The 22788-nt window shown below is 43.5% G+C and overlaps 1 protein-coding gene across 3 annotated transcripts in view; it reads right to left on the bottom strand.

The window, feature by feature from the left end:
* The window catches only part of TXNRD2 (thioredoxin reductase 2), a 58405-nt gene that overhangs the window by 14208 nt on the left and 21409 nt on the right, over positions 1-22788 (bottom strand). For all 3 annotated transcript variants that reach the window (XM_058158666.1, XM_058158665.1, XM_058158667.1), the window contains exons 4-11: positions 22083-22227; positions 20752-20826; positions 18795-18873; positions 16763-16825; positions 15803-15873; positions 6161-6180; positions 5835-5926; positions 3338-3512 (exon numbers count right to left, since the gene is read on the bottom strand). In XM_058158666.1, the coding sequence (XP_058014649.1) occupies positions 3338-3512; positions 5835-5926; positions 6161-6180; positions 15803-15873; positions 16763-16825; positions 18795-18873; positions 20752-20826; positions 22083-22168 (661 nt within the window). In that variant the 5' untranslated portion in view covers positions 22169-22227. The remainder of the gene's footprint in view (positions 1-3337; positions 3513-5834; positions 5927-6160; positions 6181-15802; positions 15874-16762; positions 16826-18794; positions 18874-20751; positions 20827-22082; positions 22228-22788) is intronic.

The raw sequence follows: 22788 nt of genomic DNA, 5'->3' as shown, positions 1-22788 counted from the left end.
AAAGGAAAAGGAGTAGTTGGAGAAGAAGCAGAAGGAGAAGCAGAAAGAGGAGTAGAAGGAGAAGGCAGAGAAGGAGTAGTAGAAGGAGGAGTAGAAGCAGAAGCAGAAGCAGAAGCAGAAAGAGGAGTAGAAGGAGAAAGCAGAGAAGAGAAGGCAGAAGCAGAAAGAGGAGTAGAAGGAGTAGTAGAAGGAAAAGCAGGAAGAGGAGTAGAAGGAGGAGTAGAAGAAGGAAAAGCAGGAAGAGGAGTAAGAGAAGGAAGAGGAGAAAGGAAAAGGAGTAGTTGGAGAAGAAGCAGGAGGAGGAGTTAAAGGAGGAGGAGGAAGAAGAAAGGAGAAGGAGAAGAAGAGGGAGGAGAGAGACAAAGAAATATGATTACATTCCAACAGCAATCAGATAAGTTTACAAGGCTGCAAACTTTACATACTTATTTGTTACAGCCAGAACTACAACGAGAAAAGAAGGAAGCAGAATGACTTATAAAGCAATGGCGATACCATCCCTACCAATGGCTCTATAGATTGTTATTTCTAATTTTACAATAATATCGCCATTTAAGACGTTTATTTATTCAAGACATTTGCACAGCCACCCAAGTCCATTGTGACTCTGGGCAGCATTGAAACTCCATTAATCACAACTCCAAAAGAAAAACAACACATCCCTTTAAAACTAACACAATTAAAACTGGAGATGGATTCATCCATTAAAATCGATTGCACCCCATCAATCTGGAACTCAACTTAACTTGACCTACCTACCAGCAAAGTCAAGGCTAACTGACAACATGATATACACTATCCTTGGTTGTACAGAATATAGGCAGGACATAAATCTCACAACAATAATATTAGTTGTATATTTGTATGTGTGTGTGTGTGTGTGAGAGAGAGAGAGAGAGATAATTCCATAGAATGCCATTGTGTTACTTGTGCTTTTAAAAGTTTTTTAAAAAAAGTCTCTGATGATCACGCTGTTCAGCTGGGATCGTCAGAACCCTTTAAAAGCATTTTTTCTACAACCTCTTCGGCTGTAGAGGTTGTAAAAAATGCTTTAAAAAAGCTCTGACGATCCCAGCTGAGTTGCCTGATCGTCAGAACCTTTTAAAAGCATTTTTTTTACAGCCTCTTCGGCCGAAGAGGTTGTAGAAAAAATGCTTTTAAAAATAAAGTAAAAAAATGGCCACGCCCACCGTCACATTACCCCACCCCATCCCGCCACACCCACAGAACCGGTAATAACAAGTTTTACATTTCACTATTATTCATCTTCTCATCGTTTCCATCACACATCTCCTTCCATTTATGACTTTGTTGCTTGTATCCTTACGATTTATATTGATATTGTTTCCTGATTGCTTATTTGTACCCTATGACTATCATTAAGTGTTGTACTTTAGAATTCTTGATGAACCATTCTTTTCTTTTATGTACACTGAGAGCATATGCGCCAAGACAAATTCCTTGTGTGTCCAATCACACTTGGCCAATAAAAAATTCTATCCTATCCTATCCTATCCTATCCTGTCCTGTCCTGTCCTGTCCTGTCCTGTCCTCTTCTCTTCTCTTCTCTTCTCTTCTCTTTGTCTTAGGTGTATATGCTCTCAATGTTCATAAGGAGAATAAAATACATTCGTCAAGAATAAAAAGATGCAACACTTAATGATAGTCAAGGTTACCAATAAGCTATCAACTCCTACTAGGAAACAAATAAAAACAATATAATGGAAAGATATAAGCAACAAGGTTATAGTCATAAGTGGGAAGAGAATAGATACTAGTAAGGAAGAGAAGAATAATAGTAATACAGTCAGTAAATTATTTGACAGTGTTGTGGGAATCAGTTGTTAAGCAGAGTTAATAATTCGGGGGGAAAGCTGTCCTTGTGTCTAGTTGTTCTGGTGTGCAGTGCTCTATAGCATCGTTTTGAGGGTAGGAGTTGAAACAATTTATGTCCAGGATGCGAGGGGTCTGTAAATATTTTGATAGCCCTCTTTTTTGCCTCCTGCAGTATACAGGTCCTCAATGGAAGGCAGGTTGGTAGCCATTGTTTTTTTCTGCAGTTCTAATTATCCGTTGAAGTCTGTGTTTGTCTTGTTGGGTTGCAGAGCCAAACCAGAAAACTAGACATAAACCTAGATGGTTTGGTCACAAGCCAGTGTAGGGAAAAATGTCCATCTGGGTTCAGTTCCAAGTAGGGAGAAAGACACTGGAAACATGGAGGCTGCTTGGAAACCTAAAAAACCTCTTGGAGGGGGGAGAGGGGGGTAGAAGGGAAGTGTGGACCACTGACACTCTTCTTTATTAATTCTTTGTTTTCTTTCCTAGGATATAGCTTCTTTTCCAAGGGGGGACGCCTGTCAGGCCTGGAAACCATACTAGACTTTAGGGTTCCAGACGCTGCCACATTTTTCCCCTGAGGGGAAGAAGGGGGGTTGAGGGGTATGGTAACATTCTTCAAGTGGTCAAGGTCGGATGGTGTTCACATCTGCAGGAGGAGTGGCGAGAAGATATTCTAATGAACTGGGAGAAGGTGGGACCATGTGACCAGCAAAGGGGTCAGGGGGGTGGGACTCTTGGGGTTTGTATAACTGGGAAAAGAATCCGGAAGTTCAGTTTTGGAATTTCACTCATCGTGTGCCAGTTTCCTCATGCTAGTAAAGAACTCTGAAAGACAATGGCTTCTGAGTTTTTTTTATGCAGAAGAGGTTTTTCTGGAACCTTGACAGCTGGTTTAATGGAGCAGAACCATTAAGCACATGGTCCTGCTACAGCTGACCACTTGGAGTGGAGATATATATATTTATACCCTCTCTTCGGCCTTGCCCTTGAGCTTCCTGTTCTTGTGCAAGAGGTCCTCGACTTATGACCACCATTGAGCCCAAAATTTCCACTGATAAGCAAAATGTTAAGTGACATTTTATGAACTTTCTTGCCCCTCCCCCGTTGTTAAGTGAATCACTGCAGAGGGTTAAGTTAGTAACACGAATCCGGCTTTCCCCCCCACTAACTTTGCTTGTCGGAAGGTCGGAAAAGGGGATCATGTAACCCCGGGACCCTGTAACCGTCATAAATCTGAGTCAGTTGCCAAGCATCTGGATGTTGATCGCATTACCTTGGGGATGTCGCAAAGGTCGTAAGTGTGAGACATGGTCCTAAGTCACTTTTTTTCTGTGATGCCGTAACTTCGCTCACTGCACAAATGGTCGTAAGTCGAGAACTACCTGGGTGCGGCATTCATCATTCATTCAAAAGCACAATTCGGGGATTCAAGCTAGCAAGCGCTCACCTGACCCAGAGCAAAGCGGTTTTTACAGGTATTTACATGGTAGGTCCTTACCTACGGCCCACATCACCGTATCGAACTCATCCGATTTTTCTTTGCTGGAGTCTGCGTATTTCCACATCACCCGCAGCCGGCCGTTGTCCAGCTTCTTGATTTTAGTGGGGCTGCATTTCTTTAGAAACCGGGTGCCAGACGCTTCCATGTGGCTGGTCACCAGATTTGCCATTTGCTAACAAAGAGACAATGGTGACGTAAGTTTTAATCGGTGGAAATTGATACCACACTCTGCCTGTGTGTGTTTGTGTGTGTGTGTGTGTGTGTGTCTGGGGCTTATATGTCATCATCCTCTTTTAACGACCCCATCATCCCTTGCGGGGTGGAGTCTGGGCAACTGAATGGAGCCGAGTGTTTTAATGGCCGGATGCCCTTCGTGTCACCAATGAGGAGTTTTGTTCAGCAGATATATATTCTCATCGTGCCCAGAGAAAGAAATATCTGCTTCTACCTAGGATCAAACTCACACTCTCCTGATTGTGAGGCGAGAGGCTCCACCTCTAGGCCACAGCACCACTCTTTATATAGGCTATTTCTTAATACAGGTAGTCCTCGACTTACGGAGCCCCAAATTTATGTCGCTAAAGCGAGACATTTCTCAAGTGAGCTTTGCCCCATTTTCTGCAGTTGTTAAGTGAATCACTGCCGTTGTTAAGCTAGTCACTCGGTTGTTAAGTGAATCTGGCTTCCCCATGGACTTGGCTTGTCAGAAGGTCGTACAAAGGGGATCGCGTGACCCTCCCCCGGGAGACACTGCAACCGCCATAAGTCCAAGTCAGTGGTCAACAGTCTGAATTTTGATCATGCGACCATGGGGATGCTGCAATGGTTATAGGTCTGAAAGGACCGTTTTTCACACCTACAACCGTTGTAGCATCCCCATGGACTTAGGGCCAAGTCCCATTTTTTTCCAGGGATGTTGTAACTTTGAACCGTCGCTAAAGGAACTGTCGTTAAGTCGAGGACTATCTGTAGTGAATCAGTCGCAAGTCAGGTGATCCGAAGACTTCTGCTCACACCGTGATGCCACTCCAGGAAAGGATCGAGAAGGGATCGAAAGCAGATTAACTGGTAGTCCTCGAATTACAACCCTGAGCCCCAAATTTCTGCTGGTAAGCGAGGCATTTGTTAAGTGAATTTTGCCCCCCTTTTACGCCCTTCCTTGCCACAGCTGTTAAGTGAATCACTGCAGTTTTTAAGTCAGTATTATGGTTGTTGTTGTTGTTGTTTGGAATTTAAAAAAAAACCACATACAAAGTATCTTTTTTGAACAAAATAGCAACCAGGTATATAATCACATCAAATTCAATTTTCCCCCACTCTCTTATATATTTTATCAATATATTCCCCTTTCCCTCTTTTTAATTTCCCTATTTAAATTGCTCTTAAGAAAAAAAAAATTCTAATCTAACCCGGGATAGCTCAGGCAGTAGAGAAGCCTGTTATTAGAACACAGAGCCTGCAATTACTGCAGGTTCGAGCCCGGCCCAAGGTTGACTCAGCCTTCCACCCTTTATAAGGTAGGTAAAATGAGGACCCAGATTGTTGGGGGGGCAATAAGTTGACTTTGTAAAAAAATATACAAATAGAATGAGACTATTGCCTTATACACTGTAAGCCGCCCTGAGTCTTCGGAGAAGGGCGGGGTATAAATGTAAACAAAAACAAAAAACAAAAAACCCTCCGTCCCGAATTTAGATCTTTAATCAAATCTGTCCCTTTTTTAAATTCCCCTCTTTTATCTCTTCCCATATATGTTAAAACCCTATACTCCCTTTTACAAATTTCTTTCTTTTCAATCTCAATTAACATCACCATCAGTCATCTCTTTACATTTCAATAAACATTTTTAAGGTTATTATTCTTAATCTTATAAAAAAAGTAGAAAACAAGCCATCATTCATTATTTTAGGAAAATCTCTTCTTTGTGTACTCTCATCTCTTTCATATTTCACTCTTAATCTATACTGATTCTCTTTTTATTTTTTCATAAGGTTCCTTGCTTTCTTTGCTTTTCCCATATATCTATCAGTCCTATCAATCTGCATAACATCCTTATAAATCAACTCTTTAACATATCAGTGAAGATTTTAAAATTGTTATTCTTAATCTTATAAAAAAAATAAAAAAAGCAGGCATTTCTCTTATTACAAAGAATCTCATGCTTATATATTCTCATCTCCTTAATATTTCCATCTTGATCTATTTTCAATTCCGTTTTTATTTTCCCTTAAAATTCCATGCTTTCTGGTATTATGGTTGTTAAGTGAGTCAGGCTTCACACATCCGACGGGGTTGCTGCGACCGTCGTAAGTATGAACCGGTTGCCAAGCGTCTAAAATTCGATCGCTTGATCACGGGAGAATCTGCGACGGTCGTAAAGAGTGGGAAACGGTCTTAAGTCCCCCTTTTTCCCCCCAACGACGTCATCATTTTAAGCGGTCACTAAACAAACTGTTGTAAATCGAAGATTATCTGAAGAAGTGGGAGAAGCTACCTGGTCAAATCCTCGAAGCGGAATGCTCCTGATCATTACGGTAACGTCCAATCCGAGGCCGGTGAGAAAGCCGGCGCACTCGAGGGAAACATCTAGCGAGCGTCCGGATCAAGGAAAAATAATTCCGCTCGATTATTATTTTTTTTGAGAAAGAGAAAGATGGGAAAACGAAAAATAGCAAGATTTACGAGAAAATCTGCCATGGAATAAATCTGTTGCGGTGCTCTTTTTAACGACAATTTCGACGTGCAGGAAACGGCACAAGCCGTCTAAGTGACAGGGAACCACCACAACATCACAATAATGCAGCTTAGTTTAAAAGATACAGCTGGCGCCAACAACCAACCTGTTGAAGGAACAGAGAGAGAGAGAGAGAGAAAATCAAATTAAGTTGGCGCCTATGGTCAGAACTGAAACAATTGACTTCTTCTTTTTTCAAACAGTTTTTATTAAATTTCAGACAGGGATCAAAGCCAAAGCCCAGGTAGTTCCTCAACTTAGGACCATAATTGAGTCCAAAATTTCCAGTGCTAAGTAAGAAAGTTGTTAACCAGTTCTGCTATGAGGCACAGCAAAAAATCGCTTAGTCACAAAGTCACACTTAGAACAATTAATCGGTGGAACGGCTTGCCTTCAGAAGCTGTGGGTGCGCCATCACTGGAGGTTTTCAAAAATAGACTGTCTAGCCATTTGACTGGATGATATATGTAAGCTCACCTGCCTTGAGAAGGGGGTTGGACTAGAAGACCTCTGAGGTGCCTTCCAGCCCTATGATTCTATGTTCTACCTCAGCTTGCCTGGCTTGGAAACCAGTATCATCTTAGCTCGTCAGTATCACCTCAAGCTATTTCCCAAGGCACTCAAAGGCCAGACAAGGAATAATGGACGGAAACTGAACAAGGAGAGATTCAACCTGGAAATAAGGAGGAATTTTCTGACAGTGAGAACAATCAACCGATGGAACAGAAGTTGCCTTTGGAAGTTGTGGGAGCTTCATCACTGGAAGCTTTCAAGAAGAGTCTGGACTGCCCGCTACATATTTTCATATTTGGTGGACTTGTAAGAAAATTAAGGCCTTTTGGATAAGAATTTGGTGGATTATTCAAAATGTCCTGAAGAAGAAGATAAAGTTCCTGCCGCAATTTTTCCTTTTGGGAATTATAATGGATTGTACAGTGACTGAGATTAAATTGATTTTGAACTTAATAACAGCAGCAAGGCTGTTGATTGGACAATATTGGAAGAAAAAAGAGTTACCTACAATAGAAGAATGGATATTGAAAGTTACTAACTTGGCTGAGATGGCTAAAATCTCAGCCTTTTTGAAAGACAGTACTCAAGAAAAATATCTAAACGAATGGAAGAATTGGATTGATTATTTACAAAACAGATATCAGATTAAGAGATATCAGACTGCCTTTGAATAATTAGGATGTATTATTTTATATAATGCGGGGGTTAGGAAATGAAAAGATTTGGATGAGGTTAATTGGATTAGAAGGGAAAATTTTATTCTATGTTTGGTTTATGTAACAATTGTGATTGACAAGCCGATGAACAGAAGTTGCCTTTGGAAGGAAAAAATGTTTTTGTTTGTTAAAACTTTTTCAATTAAAAAAAAAGTAAGGTAAAAAAAAAAGAAGAGACAGGACTGCCATCTGTCAGAAATGGTGTAGGGTCTCCTGCTTGGGCAGGGGGTTGTTCTAGATGACCTACAGGGTCCCTTCCAACTCTGTTCATCTGTAAACCTCAAAGGCTTTTTCCCTTGAAGCCGCTGCTGGCATAAGCTCTCTTGCCTTGAGCAGGGGGTTGGACTAGAAGACCTCTGGAGGCCCCTTCCTGCCCTATGATTGTACGTTTTTGAGGGCCCGTGATCCATCCAAGAAGCAGGAAAGAAAAAAAAAAGTCCCCTCTGAAACCTCTTTTAACAGATTAAGAGAGTTGGAAAGGGACCCTGCAGGTCACCTAGTCCAACCCCGCTGCCCAAGCAGGAGACCTTACATCTGCCTCTACCTAGGATCGAACTCACGACCTCCTGGTTTTGTGAGGCAAGAGCTCCGCCTCTGGGCCACCGCAATCCACTCGCAATGCAGCAACGTCAGCAGCCAAACGGTTAAAGAAAAAAGAAGAAGAAGAGGAGGAGGAGGAAGAAGAGGAGGATTAGAAGGAGAAGAAGAAGAAAAGGCAGGCAGACCCCCACAGATAAAAGGACCATCCAGGTCTGAAACCTTGGGGGCAAGCTGGAGCCTGTCAAAACAAAGAAGAAGAAGAAAAAGAAGAAGAAGAAGAAGAAGAGAAACTCCTCTCTTTTCCTAAAGAGCGAAAGAAAAGAAGACAAATGCAGGAGAAAGAATTCCTTTTGCAAACAAAACATTAAAAAAAACAACAACCCACAAAACCGCAGCTCCCTTGACAGCAAAAAAAAAAAAACCACGGAGGTGAAAAGAAACACCTTTGGATACTGTCCCATCCCCCCCACCTATTGAATACGGATAATTTGCAAGCAGGATTCCAACCCCCAACCCCTTCCCGGAGATCTCCCCCCCTCCACCCTTTGCCCGCCCTTTGCCGAAAGGAAAAAAAAATGGAAAGAATGCGCCGAGACCGTGCGCCGAAGTGACAGCGCCTCCAGAAGACAAACTTAAACGCGGGTGGGCCAAGTCGGGCGAGACAATGCCGATGTCACCGCTAATCCTGACAGGTAGTAATAATGTCATTCCACTTTGGAGATGGAGGAGGAAGAGGAGGCTCTTCAGCTTTGAAACAGGGATGAACACTGCCCCCTAGAGTCGGGAACGACTAGCACATATTTGCGAGGGGAACATTTACCTTTGGTTTCATGAAAAGGAGGACTAGGGGAGACATGATAGCAGTCTTCCAATATCTCAGGGGCTGCCACAAAGACGAAGGAGCAAAGCTATTCTCCAAAACACCTGAGGGAAGGACAAGAAGCAACGGGTGGAAACTAATCAAGGAGAGAAGCAACTCAGAACTAAGGAGAAATTTCTTGACAGTTAGAACAATTAATCAGTGGAACAACTTGCCACCAGAAGTTGTGAATGCTCCAACACTGGAAGTTTTTAAGAAGAGATTGGATCTAACCATTTGTCTGAAATGGTGTTGGTTTTCCTGCCTAAGCAGGGGATTGGACTAGAAGACCTCCAAGGTCCCTTCCAACTGTTAATCTGTAAACATCAAAGACTGTCCTCTTGAAGACGCTGCTGGCATAAGGTCTCTTGCCTTGAGCAGGGGGTTGGACTAGAAGACCTCTGGAGGCCCCTTCCTGCCCTATGATTGTACGTTTTTGAGGGCACGTGATCCATCCAAGCAGCAGGAAAGAAAAAAAAAAAGTCCCCTCTGAAAACCTCTTTTAACAGATTAAGAGAGTTGGAAAGGGACCCTGCAGGTCACCTAGTCCAACCCCGCTGCCCAAGCAGGAGACCTTACATCTGCCTCTACCTAGGATCGAACTCACGACCTCCTGATTTTGTGAGGCAAGAGCTCCGTCCGCCTCTGGGCCACCGCAATCCACTCGCAATCCAGCAACGTCAGCAGCCAAACGGTTAAAAGAAAATAAATAAATAAATAAAGGGAGGGGGGAAATCACATCAGATGCCATTAAGAGCACACCCAAAGGCAGGCAGACCCCCACAGATAAAAGGACCATCCAGGTCTGAAACCTTGGGGCAAGCTGGAGCCTGTCAAAACAAAGAAGAAGAAGAAGAAGAAGAAGAAGAAGAAGAAGAAGAAGAAGAAGAAGAAGAAGAAGAAGAAGAAGAAGAAGAAGAAGAAGAAGAAGAAGAAGAAGAAGAAGAAGAAGAAGAAGAAGAAGAAGAAGAAGAAGAAGAAGAAGAAGAAGAAGAAGAAGAAGAGAAACTCCTCTCTTTTCCTAAAGAGCGAAAGAAAAGAAGACAAATGCAGGAGAAAGAATTCCTTTTGCAAACAAAACATTAAAAAAAAAAACCCACAAAACCGCAGCTCCCTTGACAGCAAAAAAAAACAAAACACGGAGGTGAAAAGAAACACCTTTGGATACTGTCCCATCCCCCCCCACCTATTGAATACGGATAATTTGCAAGCAGGATTCCAACCCCCAACCCCTTCCCGGAGATCTCCCCCCCTCCACCCTTTGCCCGCCCTTTGCCGAAAGGAAAAAAAAATGGAAAGAATGCGCCGAGACCGTGCGCCAAGTGACAGCGCCTCAGAAGACAAACTTAAACGGGTGGGCCAAGTCGGGCGAGACAATGCCGATGTCACCGCTAATCCTGACAGGTAGTAATAATGTCATTCCACTTTGGAGATGGAGGAGGAAGAGGAGGCTCTTCAGCTTTGAAACAGGGATGAACACTGCCCCCTAGAGTCGGGAACGACTAGCACATATTTGCGAGGGGAACATTTACCTTTGGTTTCATGAAAAGGAGGACTAGGGGAGACATGATAGCAGTCTTCCAATATCTCAGGGGCTGCCACAAAGACGAAGGAGCAAAGCTATTCTCCAAAACACCTGAAGGTCTGACAACAAGAAGCAATAGATGGAAAGGAGAGAAGCAACTTAGAACTAAGGAGAAATTTCCTGACAGTTAGAACAATTAATCAGTGGAACAACTTGCCACCAGAAGTTGTGAATGCTCCAACACTGGAAGTTTTTAAGAAGAGATTGGATCTAACCATTTGTCTGAAATGGTGTTGGTTTTCCTGCCTAAGCAGGGGATTGGACTAGAAGACCTCCAAGGTCCCTTCCAACTACGTTACAGCTATCGTTCTAAGGCTCTATTTTACTATGATTGTAAATGGTGAACCACAGCTGGAGGAGACACCTCCAGGTGGAAGCTTGGAGTAAGTCTCTCTCTTGCAGGTGGCCATCGATCAACCACAGCCTGGCCATTTGCAAGGCAATCATCCATACAGATTAAAAAAAAAAAACTAAGGAGGACTGAAAAGGGGAGATGGGGAAGAACAGTTACTTAAATACAGACTCCGAGCTTCTCTTTCCCCATCGGCTGAGAAACACCGTTTGACAAAGCACGGCGTTGCTACTGTACCCCTTCGGGCTTATTTTGACTGAAGCTGAAGAATGCAAAGCATAAATAACAGGGAGCTTCTATCATGACACTGTTACAACATGCAACACGAAGAAGATGGGGCTGGAGCCCGTTTTTCACAGAAATCTCTCAGCAGCGTAAAAACTGTTTGTTTAGCTCTTTTACAAACACGCAGTAACAGGAAGGGCAGCCTGATTTTTTTTTCTGGGAGGCGCGAGGGCCTCCGAACTATTTTCAGGTCAGAATTGAGCTGGGGGGGGAACCTTAGAGGTCTTCTAGCCCAACCCTGCTGCTCAAGCCGGAGGCCCCAGGCCATTTCAGACAAGTGGCTGTCCAGTCTCTTCTTAAAAACCTCCAGGGGTGAAGCACCCACAACTTCTGCTGGCAAGCTGTTCCACTGATTAATTACCCTCACTGTCAGGAAGTTTCTCCTTAATTCCAGGTTGCTTCTCTCCTTGATTAGTTTCCATCCATTGTTCTTTGTCCTGCCCTCTGGTGCTTTGGAGACTAAATTGACCCCCCTCCTCTATGTGGCAGCCCCTCCAATACTGGAATACTGCTGTCATGTCACCCTTAGTCCTTCTTTTCTCTAGACTGACCATACGTAGATACTGCAAACTTTTCTTCATATGTTTTAATTTCCTGGCCTTTAATCCTCTTAGTTGCTCTTCTCTGCACTTTTTCCAAGATCTCAACATTGATTTTGTGACCAAAAACTGGATGCAGTATTCCAGGTATGGTCTTACTAAGGTTTTATAAAGCAGGAGAGGAGAAGGAGAAGAAGAAGGAGAAGAGGAAGAGGAGGAGGAGGAGGAGGAGGAGGAGGAGGAGAAGAGGAAGAGGAGGAGGAAGAGAAGGAGGAGGAGGAGGAGGAAGAGGAGGGGGAGGAGGGGGAGGAGGAGAGGGAGAAGAGGAGGAGAAGGAGAAGAGGAGGAGGAGGAGAAGGAGAAGAAGAAGGAGAAGAGGAAGAGGAGGAGGAGGAGGAGGAGGAGGAGGAGGAGAAGAGGAAGAGGAGGAGGAAGAGAAGGAGGAGAAGAAGAAGGAGAAGAGGAAGAGGAGGAAGAAGAGGAGGAGGAGGAGAAGGAGAAGAGGAGGAGGAGAAGGAGAAGGAGAAGAGGAGAAGGAGGAGAGGAAGAAGAGGAGGATTAGAAGGAGAAGAAGAGGAAGAGGAGGAGGAGGAGAGGAGGAGGAGGAGAAGGAGAAGGAGGAGAGGAAGAAGAGGAGGATTAGAAGGAAAAGAAGAAGAAGGAGAAGAGGAGAGGAGGAGAGGAGGAGGAGGAGGTAGGAGGAGGAGGAGGCACAACTAGGCACCAGCCCAACTAATAGAATATTTGTAGTTCAGAAGAGAATATTTGAAGAGAATATTTGTAGCTCGGGGTTGAACTGTGGGGTCCTTGGTGGTCTCTGTGTTTGACTATTTTCTTGCAGACGTTTCATGATCCAACTAGGTAACATCATCAGTGCAAGAGGGAGGAGGGTTGGGGGAGGAGGAAGGGGAGGAGGAGGAGAGGAAAAGAAATGGGGAAAGGAATAAGAAAGAAAGGAAGTAAATGGAATAGAATAGAATTCTTTATTGGCCAAGTGTGATTGGACACACAAGGAATTTGTCTTTGGTGCATATGCTCTCAGTGTACATAAAAGAAAAGATACCTTCATCAAGGTACAACCCTTTCAACACTTAATGATGGTCATAGGGTGCAAATTTAACACTTAATGATACAACACTTAATGATAGTCATAGGCTACAAATAAGCAATCAGGAAACAATCAACATCAATATATGGGAATATATATAATGGGAAGGGAAGGGAAGCCCCATTCCTGCTTCGTGCATTTAATCCAGCCAGACTGTATGGATACTAAGGGTATTTTCCTCCATAATAGCAAAGATATCACAGCAATAGAAGGAAGACTATTCTGTAACATAAACCATTGCTGCCCTCTCGTGGTTCACGCAGCAAACCTCACACAGCCAGGAAATTGGACACCGAGTTGGAATTACTACAGGCTACTCCACAGAAATATACAGTACATAACCACAGATTATTTCGATACACATCTCTGTCCCATCTGTAAATCACAGTCTTCCCTATCCAGAATTGGAACCTACGTTGCTGGCTCTATGGAAATCATAAAGCCAGTGGCGAAATTTAAAAAGCCAAAGGGAGAAAGTGTATCGTTTATAGTTTACTTTATTGTCATTGCACCTCGTACAACGAGATTAAACGCCATCTTCAGTGTACATCATACACAAGAAAACTATAAAAAATAAAGCAAAAACGCACATCCTTCACATGCTATACAACTGAATTGAAAACCTCTGATATTGCATTAATATTGCACTATATACAGTAGAATTCAATATAGTTACTGCTCTGGGATAGAAGCTGTTTTTCAGCCTATTTGTCCTTGTTTTTATTGCCCTGTACCGGCTGCCAGATGGTAATAGTTCAAAAAAAAAAGAGTGCCCAGGATGAGATGGATCTTTAAGAATATTTTGAACTTTCTTAAGGCAGCGGGAGCTATAAAGCTTTTCCAAGGAGGGAAGAGGTATATATTTAGTGGAAAAATAGGTACACCCACCATGAAAATTAAGCTTAAAAGGATCAGTCCGTATTAATTTCTGTCATGCCCGTTTCTATTATAATCCTGATTTGGGCACAAGACCTTTTTTTAAAAAACACAAATATTCCTGCACACAATTTTGGGTGCATGATATGACATCACAGGTTTTGGAAAAACAGTTGCCTCAAAGGATAATTCTATTTAGCAGCCAAATATTAGATGAGGAAGCCCGGAGCAGCCTTCATAACAATGGAAATCCCCCATTGCCCCGAACAGTACTAGATAGAATAGAATCCTTTATTGGCCAAGTGTAATTGGACACACAAGGAATTTGTCTTAGGTGAATATGCTCTCAGTGTACATAAGGAGAATAAAATACATTCATTGAGAATAAAAAGATACAACACTTAGTGATAGCCAAGGTTACTAATAAGCTTCCAAATCAAACTGCCCAAGGAGCTGCTGATCCAGTTCTACAAAGGAATGATTGAGTCTGTCATCTGCACCTCTATAACTGTCTGGTTTGGTTCTGCAACCCAACAAGACAGACACAGACTTCAGAGGATCATTAGAACTGCAGAAAAAACAATGGCTACCAACCTGCCTTCCATTGAGGACCTGTATACTGCATGAGTCAAAAAGAGGGCTGTGAAAATATCTACAGACCCCTCACATCCTGGACATAAATTGTTTCAACTCCTACCCTCAAAACGATGCTATAGAACTACTAGACACAAGAACAGTTTTTCCCCGAACGCCATCACTCTGCTAAACAAACAATTCCATCAACACTGTCAGACTATTTACTGAATCTGCACTACTATTAATCTTCTCATAGTTCCCATCACCAATCTCCTTTCATTTATGGCTGTAACTTTGTTGCTTGTATCCTTACGATTTACATTGATACTGTTTCCCGATTGCTTATTTGAGTATGACTATCATTAAGTGTTGTACCTTATGATTCTTGATGAAGGTATCTTTTCTTTTATGTACACTGAGAGCTTATGCACCAAAGACAAATTCCTTGTGTGTCCAATCACACTTGGCCAATAAAAATTCTATTTTATTCTATTCTATTCTACTAGGAAATAAATCAAAACCATATAAATTGAAAGATACAAGCCACATGGTTATAGTCATAAGTGGGAAGAGATGGATACTAGTAAGGAAGAGAATAATAATAGTAATACAGTCTTAGTAAATTAGATGGAAAGAACTTACTAAAAATAAATAAATAAATAAATAAATAAATAAAAACAGAGGGATAGAATCAAGATCACGTGACATGTTAATACCACTTTATCATGCCTTGGTAAGGCCACACTTGGAATATTGCATTCAGTTTTGGTCGCCACGATGTAAAAAAGATGTTGAGACTCTAGAAAGAGTGAAGAGAAGAGCAACAAAGAGGATGAGGCGGCTGGAGGCTAAAACATACGAAGAACGGTTGCAGGAACTGGGTATGTCTAGTTTAATGAAAAGAAGGACTAGGGGAGACATGATAGCAGTGTTCCAATATCTCAGGGACTGGCCCAAAGAAAAGGGAGTCAATCTATTCTCCAAAGCACCTGAGGGTAGAATAAGAAGCAATGGGTGGAAACTGATCAAGGAAAGAAGCAACTTAGAACTAAGGAGAAATTTCCTGACAGTTAGAACAATAAATAAGTGGAACGACTTGCCTGCAGAAGTTGTGAATGCTCCAATACTGGAAGTTTTTAAGATGTTGGATACTCATTTGTCTGAAGTGGTGTAGGGTTTCCTGCCTAAGCAGGGGGTTGGACTAGAAGACCTCCAAGGTCCCTTCCAACTGTTGTTATTAAATAATAATATATAAATAACATTATTTATATATTATTATTTATATATAATATATTATTATATTATATATATATAATAATATATTTGTTTTCTGAGGTTTTCGCAGGTGTTTGTATGTAACCAAAGACCTACATAATAATATATATATTATTATTATTTATATATATGTCTTTGGTTCTTCAGGTTTTCTCCCGCGTAAACTTAGAAGTGTCTTGGCGACGTTTCGACGAAGTCTTCCTGGAAGCACAAAGCTGAAGCCTGAAGATGACGAATGAGACTTTGTCGAAACGTCACCAAGACACTTCTAATTTTATGCAGGAGAAAATCCAAGAACCAAAGACCTACATACCAACACCATGAAAACCTCAGAGAAAATATATATATATATATATATATATATATATATATATATATATATATATATATATATATATATATATATATATATATATATATATATATATATATATATATATTAAGAAAAAGAAAAAGAAAAAGAAAAAGGATTTACTAGAAAGAAATTAGATAGAAAGGACTTACGTTTTTCCAGGGGATCGTTTAAGCCAGAAAATGTCATCGCTTGTAATTCCAAACTCTTGGGCTCCTGCAACCTGAAAACAAGAAGAAACAGAATCCTGGGGCTGGAAAAGAGACCTTGGAGGTCATCTAGTCCAACCTATAGAACCGGTAGTAAAACTGGCGGGAGGTTCCACCCACCCGCCCAGACGTCATAAATGACAATCTGCGCAGAAGCACACGTGGCCCCGTTGCGAACCGGTAGCAAAGGTAAGTAGAACCCACCCCTGGTCCACCCATCTATTGTGACCCAGGCCAAAGTAGGTGGTAGGAAACTCAGTCGGTGAAAAAACAAACAAACTTTATTCAAACAGCTGAGAATTACTTCATTCCCAGCGTCATTCAACTCAAATTAAAACAAATTCCTCCCAACACAAATTCCTCAGTCCTATCGCAAACCTTGGTCCAATTAGGCAAACTGCCAAAGACCTTTCTTGGCAAACGTTCAGGAGTCACAAAAATAAAGGCAAGACGTAGACAAAGCAGAAGATGAAGCTACCAATGTTGTTTTCCGGCAAAGCCCAAACGCCATTGCTGGTCTGTTTTAAGCCTTATGGGAGGGGCCAATCATCTCTTGGCTCTACTCCCAAGTTGTCCTCTTTGCTTGAGCTGCTCTTGCCTTCTGGCAGCTCTTCTCATGCGTGCATTAGGAACAGGCTCCTCCTGTTCCTCTGCCTCACTACTATCAGTCTCTGGAGGCTCTGGAGTCCGCACCTCGCTCCTCGATGGCCCTGGCCTCACCCCAGCCTCATCGCTATCCAACTCTGTTGCCAGCTCCATAGGCTGCTGGAGGACCACAACAACATCTCCAAGTGACCAAAGGTGAGAAGTCCTGCTGTAAATCGATCTTTCACCACAAATCAGCCAAAAAGCTACCCTGAAATTAACTCAGGTTAATGCCAAGTAGGAACACACTAAGGTTACCTCTGTGGGGTATCTTGGTCTGCCACCAGTGGCAAGAACTATGTGGTCTGCAGTGAGCAGGATCTAGGAATAATTAGAGGGAAAAAAAGAAAAACAGGATGAGGAATTCAGACTGAGCATATTTAGACCATCCTGTGTCTTCGTGTCACACTGGGAAAATATAGTTATCTCCCAAAGTATAGTATCATGGCAATTATAGGTCAACAATCTGACTCACATAATAGCAATAGCACTTATATACTGCTTCACAGTGCTTTTACAGCCCTCTCTAAGTGGTTTACAGAATCAACCTATTTGCCCCCAACAATCTGGGTTCTCATTTTACCAACCTTGGAAGGATGGAAGGCTGAGTCAACCTTGAGCTAGTGAGGATCGAACTCCTGGCAGTGGGCAGAGTCAGCCTGCAATGCTGCATTCTAACCACTGTGCACCATTGATGGTTGGAGCACTAGCACTAGCCCTTAGACTTATATACCACTTCACAGTGCTTTCCAGCCCTCTCTAAGCAGTTTTACAGAGTCAGCCTCTTGCCCCCAACAATCTGGGTCCTCATTTTACCCACCTCGGAAGGATGGAAGGCTGAGTCAACCTTGAGCCTGGTAAGATTCGAACTGCCAAATTGCAGGCAGCTGGCAGTCAGCAGAAGTAGCCTGCAGTACTGCACTCTAACCACTGAGCCACCATGGCTCATATTACATTAAAAGGGATTTTAATTCCAGGTAAATTGCAGGGGGCTAGGCCCATGATGGCAAATCTATGGCACGCGTGCCCAAATTGGCACGCAAAGCCATGTCGCCCAGCATGCGCAGCCTTGCCTGTTTGTCTTCTGGCTTTCTGGCGTGCCTGCGCGCGTAAAGGTCAGCTGTCCTTTGCAGGCTGAAAACCGGTGTGCGCATGCGCGCTGGCCAGCTGATTGTTGAGTGCGCATGTGTGCACCAGAACCCGAAAGTTTGGCTTTTCCGGACTGCGCCCGTCAGGCGCGTCAGAGAGCACGTGGGTGACATTTCCACGCGACCTTTTTGGCCCTGCCATCACTGAGCTAGGCTCATCCAGAAACCAGGGTTAACAAACCCCAACAACCTGTTTCAATGATGTCAGAGGCGCGGGGGGGGGAGGGGGGAATCTGTCAAAGAAATAAAAATGGCACCTGCATTTATGCGAATGATGCCCCGCCCTTTGCATGGGTACCTGGCCCATATCTCAAAAGGGACAGTGAGTTAAACCTTTTTAACATCATCTTAACTTCCGAACAAAACCCGCGTGGATGTTCCTGCCCAGGTTCAAAGGACAGGCCAAGCCAGAACAACCTGTGCACAGTCACCCACGCACTCGTGACGTCTCGCCTGGATTACTGCAATGCTCTCTACATGGGGCTCCCCTTGAAGGGCATCCGGAGGCTGCAGTTAGTCCAGAATGCGGCTGCGCGGGTGATAGAGGAGCCTCGCTCCCATATAACACCCATCCTGCGCAGACTGCACTGGCTACCTGTGGCCTTCCGGGTGCGCTTCAGGTTTTGGTGACCACCTTTAAAGCGCCCATGGCATAGGCCGGGTTATCTACGGGACCGCCTACTGCTACCGAATACCTCTCACCGACCCGTGCGCCTCACAGAGAGGGACTCCTCAGGGTGCCGTCAGCGAGGCAATGTCTCATGCGCCCAGGGAAGGGCCTTCTCTGTGGGGGCTCCCGCCTCTGGGCGAACTCCCCAGGACTTCGTCAACTTCGGACCTTCGGACCTTCCATGAGCTTAAAACATACCTATTTAACTGCGCAGGACTGAGTTAGATTTTAGTTTGTGGGTTTTAACTTGGGTTTTAATTTTTTTATATTTTTAATTATTAGGCTTTTGAATAAGTTTTTTAATTGTTTTTAGATTGTATTTATTGCTTTTAAATGCCTGTAAACTGCCCTGAGTCCTTTGGGAGATAGGGCGGTATATAAATATAAACAATAAATAAATAAACAATAAATAATAAAACCTTAAGAGCTTCATGGGATCAGGTTAGGGGTAGAGTGGTTAGAACCTCCTTACCTCCTTGTTTCCTTTTGCTACCCCACGGATGGTGTGGGCATCCACAAAGCTGCCTTTCAGGTTGAAGTATCTGACCTTTCTGGAAGAGGAGGGGAAGGAGATGAAAGAAGGGATAAAGGAGAATGGAGGAGGAGGAGGAAGAAGAGAAGACAGGAGAAGGTGGAAGAAGGGATAGATGAGATGGAGGAGAGAAGAGGAGAGGAGAAGGAAGAGGAGGAGGAGAGTGAAGGAGGGATAGAGAAGGAGGAGGATGAATAGGAGAAGAGAGGAAAAGGAGGAGGAAGGGACAGATGAGATGGAGGAGGAATAGGAGAATGGAGGAGAAGATGGAAGAAGGGATAGAGAAGGAGAAAGAGGAAGAGGCAAAGAGGGTGGAGAAAGAGGAAAAGGAGGAGCAGGAGAATGTGGAAGAAGAGACAGAGAAGGAGGAGGAAGAGGGGGAAGGGGAGGAGAAGATGTAAGAAGGAATAGAGAAGCAAAAAGAGGAGGAAGGGACAGATATGGAGAAGGAGGAAGAGGAGGAGGAGGAGATGGAAGAAGGGACAGATATGGAGAAGGAGGAGAAGGAAGAGGAGAAGAGAGGAGGAGGAGGAGGAGGAAGGGACAGATATGGAGAAGGAGGAATAGGAGAAGAGTGAGAAGAAGGAGAAGATGCGAGAAGGAATATAGAAGGGAGAAGAGGAGAAGAGAGAGGAGAAGAGAGAGGAGGAGGAGGAGGAAGAAGGGACAGATGAGATGGAGAAGGAGGAATAGGAGAAGAGTGAGATGAAGGAGAAGATATAAGAAGGAATAGAGAAGGAAGAGGAGAAGAGAGGAGGAGGAGGAGGAAGGGACAGATATGGAGAAGGAGGAATAGGAGAAGAATGAGATGAAGGAGAAGATATAAGAAGGAATAGAGAAGGAAGAGGAGAAGAGAGAGGAGGAGGAGGAAGGGACAGATATGGAGAAGGAGGAATAGGAAAAGAGTGAGAAGAAGGAGAAGATATAAGAAGGAATAGAGAAGGAAGAAGAGAGAGAGAAGGAGGAGGAAGGGACAGATATGGAGAAGGAGGAATAGGAAAAAGAGTGAGAGGAAGAGAAGATGTGAGAAGGGATAGAGAAGGAGAAAGAGGAAGAGGCGAAGAGGGTGGAGAAAGAGGAAAAGGAGGAGCAGGAGAATGTGGAAGAAGAGACAGAGGAGGAGGAGGAGGAAGGGACAGATGAGATGGAGAAGGAGGAATAGAAAAAGAGTGAGAAGGAGAAGATGGAAGAAGGGATAGAGAAGGAGAAGAAGGAATAAGAGAAGAGGGTGGAGAAGGAGGTGGAAAAGCAGGAGAACATGGAAGAAGAGACGAGAAAGAGGAGGAAAACGAGAAGAAGATAAATGCAGTAAGAGCAGTAGTAATAATAGATATAGGTCCACTCTACTCCTATATCAGACTCCTTTGCAAGCCAGTTACATCACCTTCCATGTGTTTTACTCTCAATTAAGCATTTGATGAAGGACCTGGGATAGGCAGATGTTGCTGCTGTTGTTTAATTATATTAAAACATCCTGGATGTAAGCTGTTCCAAGCTAAACTGCCTTTTGCAATTGACTGGTGGGGATTGTGTCAATGCCGATGCTATTCAGATGTTTTGGGATTGCACATCCAAGGCGCCTATCACCTTTGCTTCCTTTGCTATGATTACGATCATTAGGCAGTGATGAGAAATAAAATAAATACATATGATTTTTAAACGAAACAAATAAATAAATATGAAATAGAAATCAAACCACAAGTAGACCGCGAGAAAGTAAGATGCGTGATAGTAGACTTAGAATGAATGAGCTGGAAGGGATCCTGAAGCAAGATACAACTGGGGGAAAACTCACCATCTCAATGTTCCACTGAACCTTTTACTCCGTTTTTACACTGGACTTTTCAAAAAATTAAACCAAAGTGTTTGGAGGCACAGGAAAGAAAGAGGCACCTACTTATCTTGCAACTGTAACCTGTGTCCCCAGTTCAAGGATTTGACATAGTTTTGAACTCCTTTGGCCATCGCAGACCTGGGGGACAAAGAGAGAGAGAGAAAATGTAGAAAGCTGAATGGATTTAAGGACAGGAACAGTGTTGGGTTTCACATTTTCTTACCACCGGTTCGCTGCGCACGCACACTCGCTTTGTGCGCCTTCCGCGCATGCACCCGGCTGTTGTGACTCCAGCCCCCGAACCTGGCCCCATGCCCGAAAGTGACTTCGAGAGTGAGGGGGAAGGGCCAGTAAGGCTTACCTCGGGAGCACCGATTCCTTTGGCCCGGCTCCAAGAGCCAGAACCAGACCAGTCGGAGGACGTAATGAGTCCGTCATCCCCCGATTCCTCCCTTCCCCAGGCTACGCCTTCAGACCCAGCTGATAATAATAATAATCAAGCTTGGATCAACCCGCGCTTCAGAAGATTAGAGAGGCGGCATCATCAAAGCCAAGTCAGGAGCCCCACCCCACAGGATATATAAGGAGCTTTGGGACTGCTCTCATTCCACGGGAAGCAAAAATTAGCTGAACCGTTTCAAAGAGAGCTGAAAGTCTTACTCTGTGAGTCATTTGTTTGAACTTTGGCAGGCAGCTGCGATTTCTCTGCCAGGACTGATAAGAGCCGTGAATCCACTGGCTGAAGGCCAGCTCGTTGCTCCGAAGTGGGGAAGGAGACAGAACACCGGCCTTCCGCACATGTGCTTTGCTCACACGTGTGCCTTCCATGCTTGCACCCAGCCTCAAAAATGTGCCTAAATAGGACTGCATAGAGTGAGGGTGGGTGGACTGAGGGGCAGGTCCATCTGCGATTTCCGCTACCGGTTCGCCTGAACTGGCCCAAACCGGCTGAATGCCACTTCTGGGCAGGAAGTGAAGGGTGTTGGGTGGAAAATAACAACTACAAATAGTTGTGGGTTGTTTTTTTTAATTAGAATTTTTCAGGACAGTCAAAGAATATACAAAACTAAAAGAGGAAAGTAGAAAAGATGGACTTTTTAAAAATCCAAATGGTAAATCCTCTTAACTCAAAGAAAGAAAAATGTCCCGGGTTAGCATATTCTCAATAAATCTTTAAAATCTTCATATTTGAAAGTGAAATTATTTGGGGCAAAAATCCTGTTCCTTCTAGGCAAATGCATAGCATAGAGTGGATGAATCCACAGACCAACCCAGTAGAAGACAATGTCCTGCAGCCTTCCTCTTCTGAAACAAACCTTCCTAATTCTTCTAGGTTCTTTTGAAGGGTTTATGCACAGGTAAGTTGCAAAAAACAGGTAGGAGAGTGGTCTTACCAGTCGTGACTGATACGATGGGGTACGTTCCAGCCATAATGTTGGGCATCTCGGACTGAATGTCCCAGGAGAGCCGCTTGGTGCATCAACTTCTTCGGAATACAACCCACGTTCACGCAAGTCCCACCAAGACCCCATTTAGTTCCTGGAGAAGACAAAAAGCCACACCTTCATTCATTGGTGGAGCTTGTTCTTGCGTCCTGAGCAATGTCCCATTATATCCAACCATGCCATCTGTTGCATTTACGAGCGAGCAAAGTCAAAGGGGAAACCAGATTCACTTAACAACCGTATTACTAACTTAACCACCGCAGTGATTCACTTAACAAATGTGACAAGAAAAGTCTTAAAATGGGAGAAATCTCACTTAAAACAAATTTCTCACTGAGCAACAGAAATTTTGGGCTCAATTGTGGTTGTAATTTGAGAACTATCTAAAGGTAACTAACTAAAGGGAAAGATAAAGGTTCCCCTCGCACATGTGTGCTAGTCGTTCCCGACTCTAGGGGGCGGTGCTCATCTCCGTTTCAAAGCCGAAGAGCCAGCGCTGTCCGAAGACGTTGCCGTGGTCATGTGGATGGCATGACTCAACGCCAAAGGCGCACGGAATGCTGTGACCTTCTCACCAAAGGTGGTCTTGATTTTTCTACTTGCATTTTTTTACATGCTTTCGAACTGCTAGGTTGGCAGAAGCTGGGACAGGTAA

The sequence above is a fragment of the Ahaetulla prasina genome, chromosome 15 (assembly GCF_028640845.1).
Source record: "Ahaetulla prasina isolate Xishuangbanna chromosome 15, ASM2864084v1, whole genome shotgun sequence".
Lineage (NCBI taxonomy): Eukaryota > Metazoa > Chordata > Lepidosauria > Squamata > Colubridae > Ahaetulla > Ahaetulla prasina.
The sequence above is the reverse complement of the archived record's forward strand: the minus strand, read 5'-3'. Positions and strand labels throughout refer to the sequence as shown.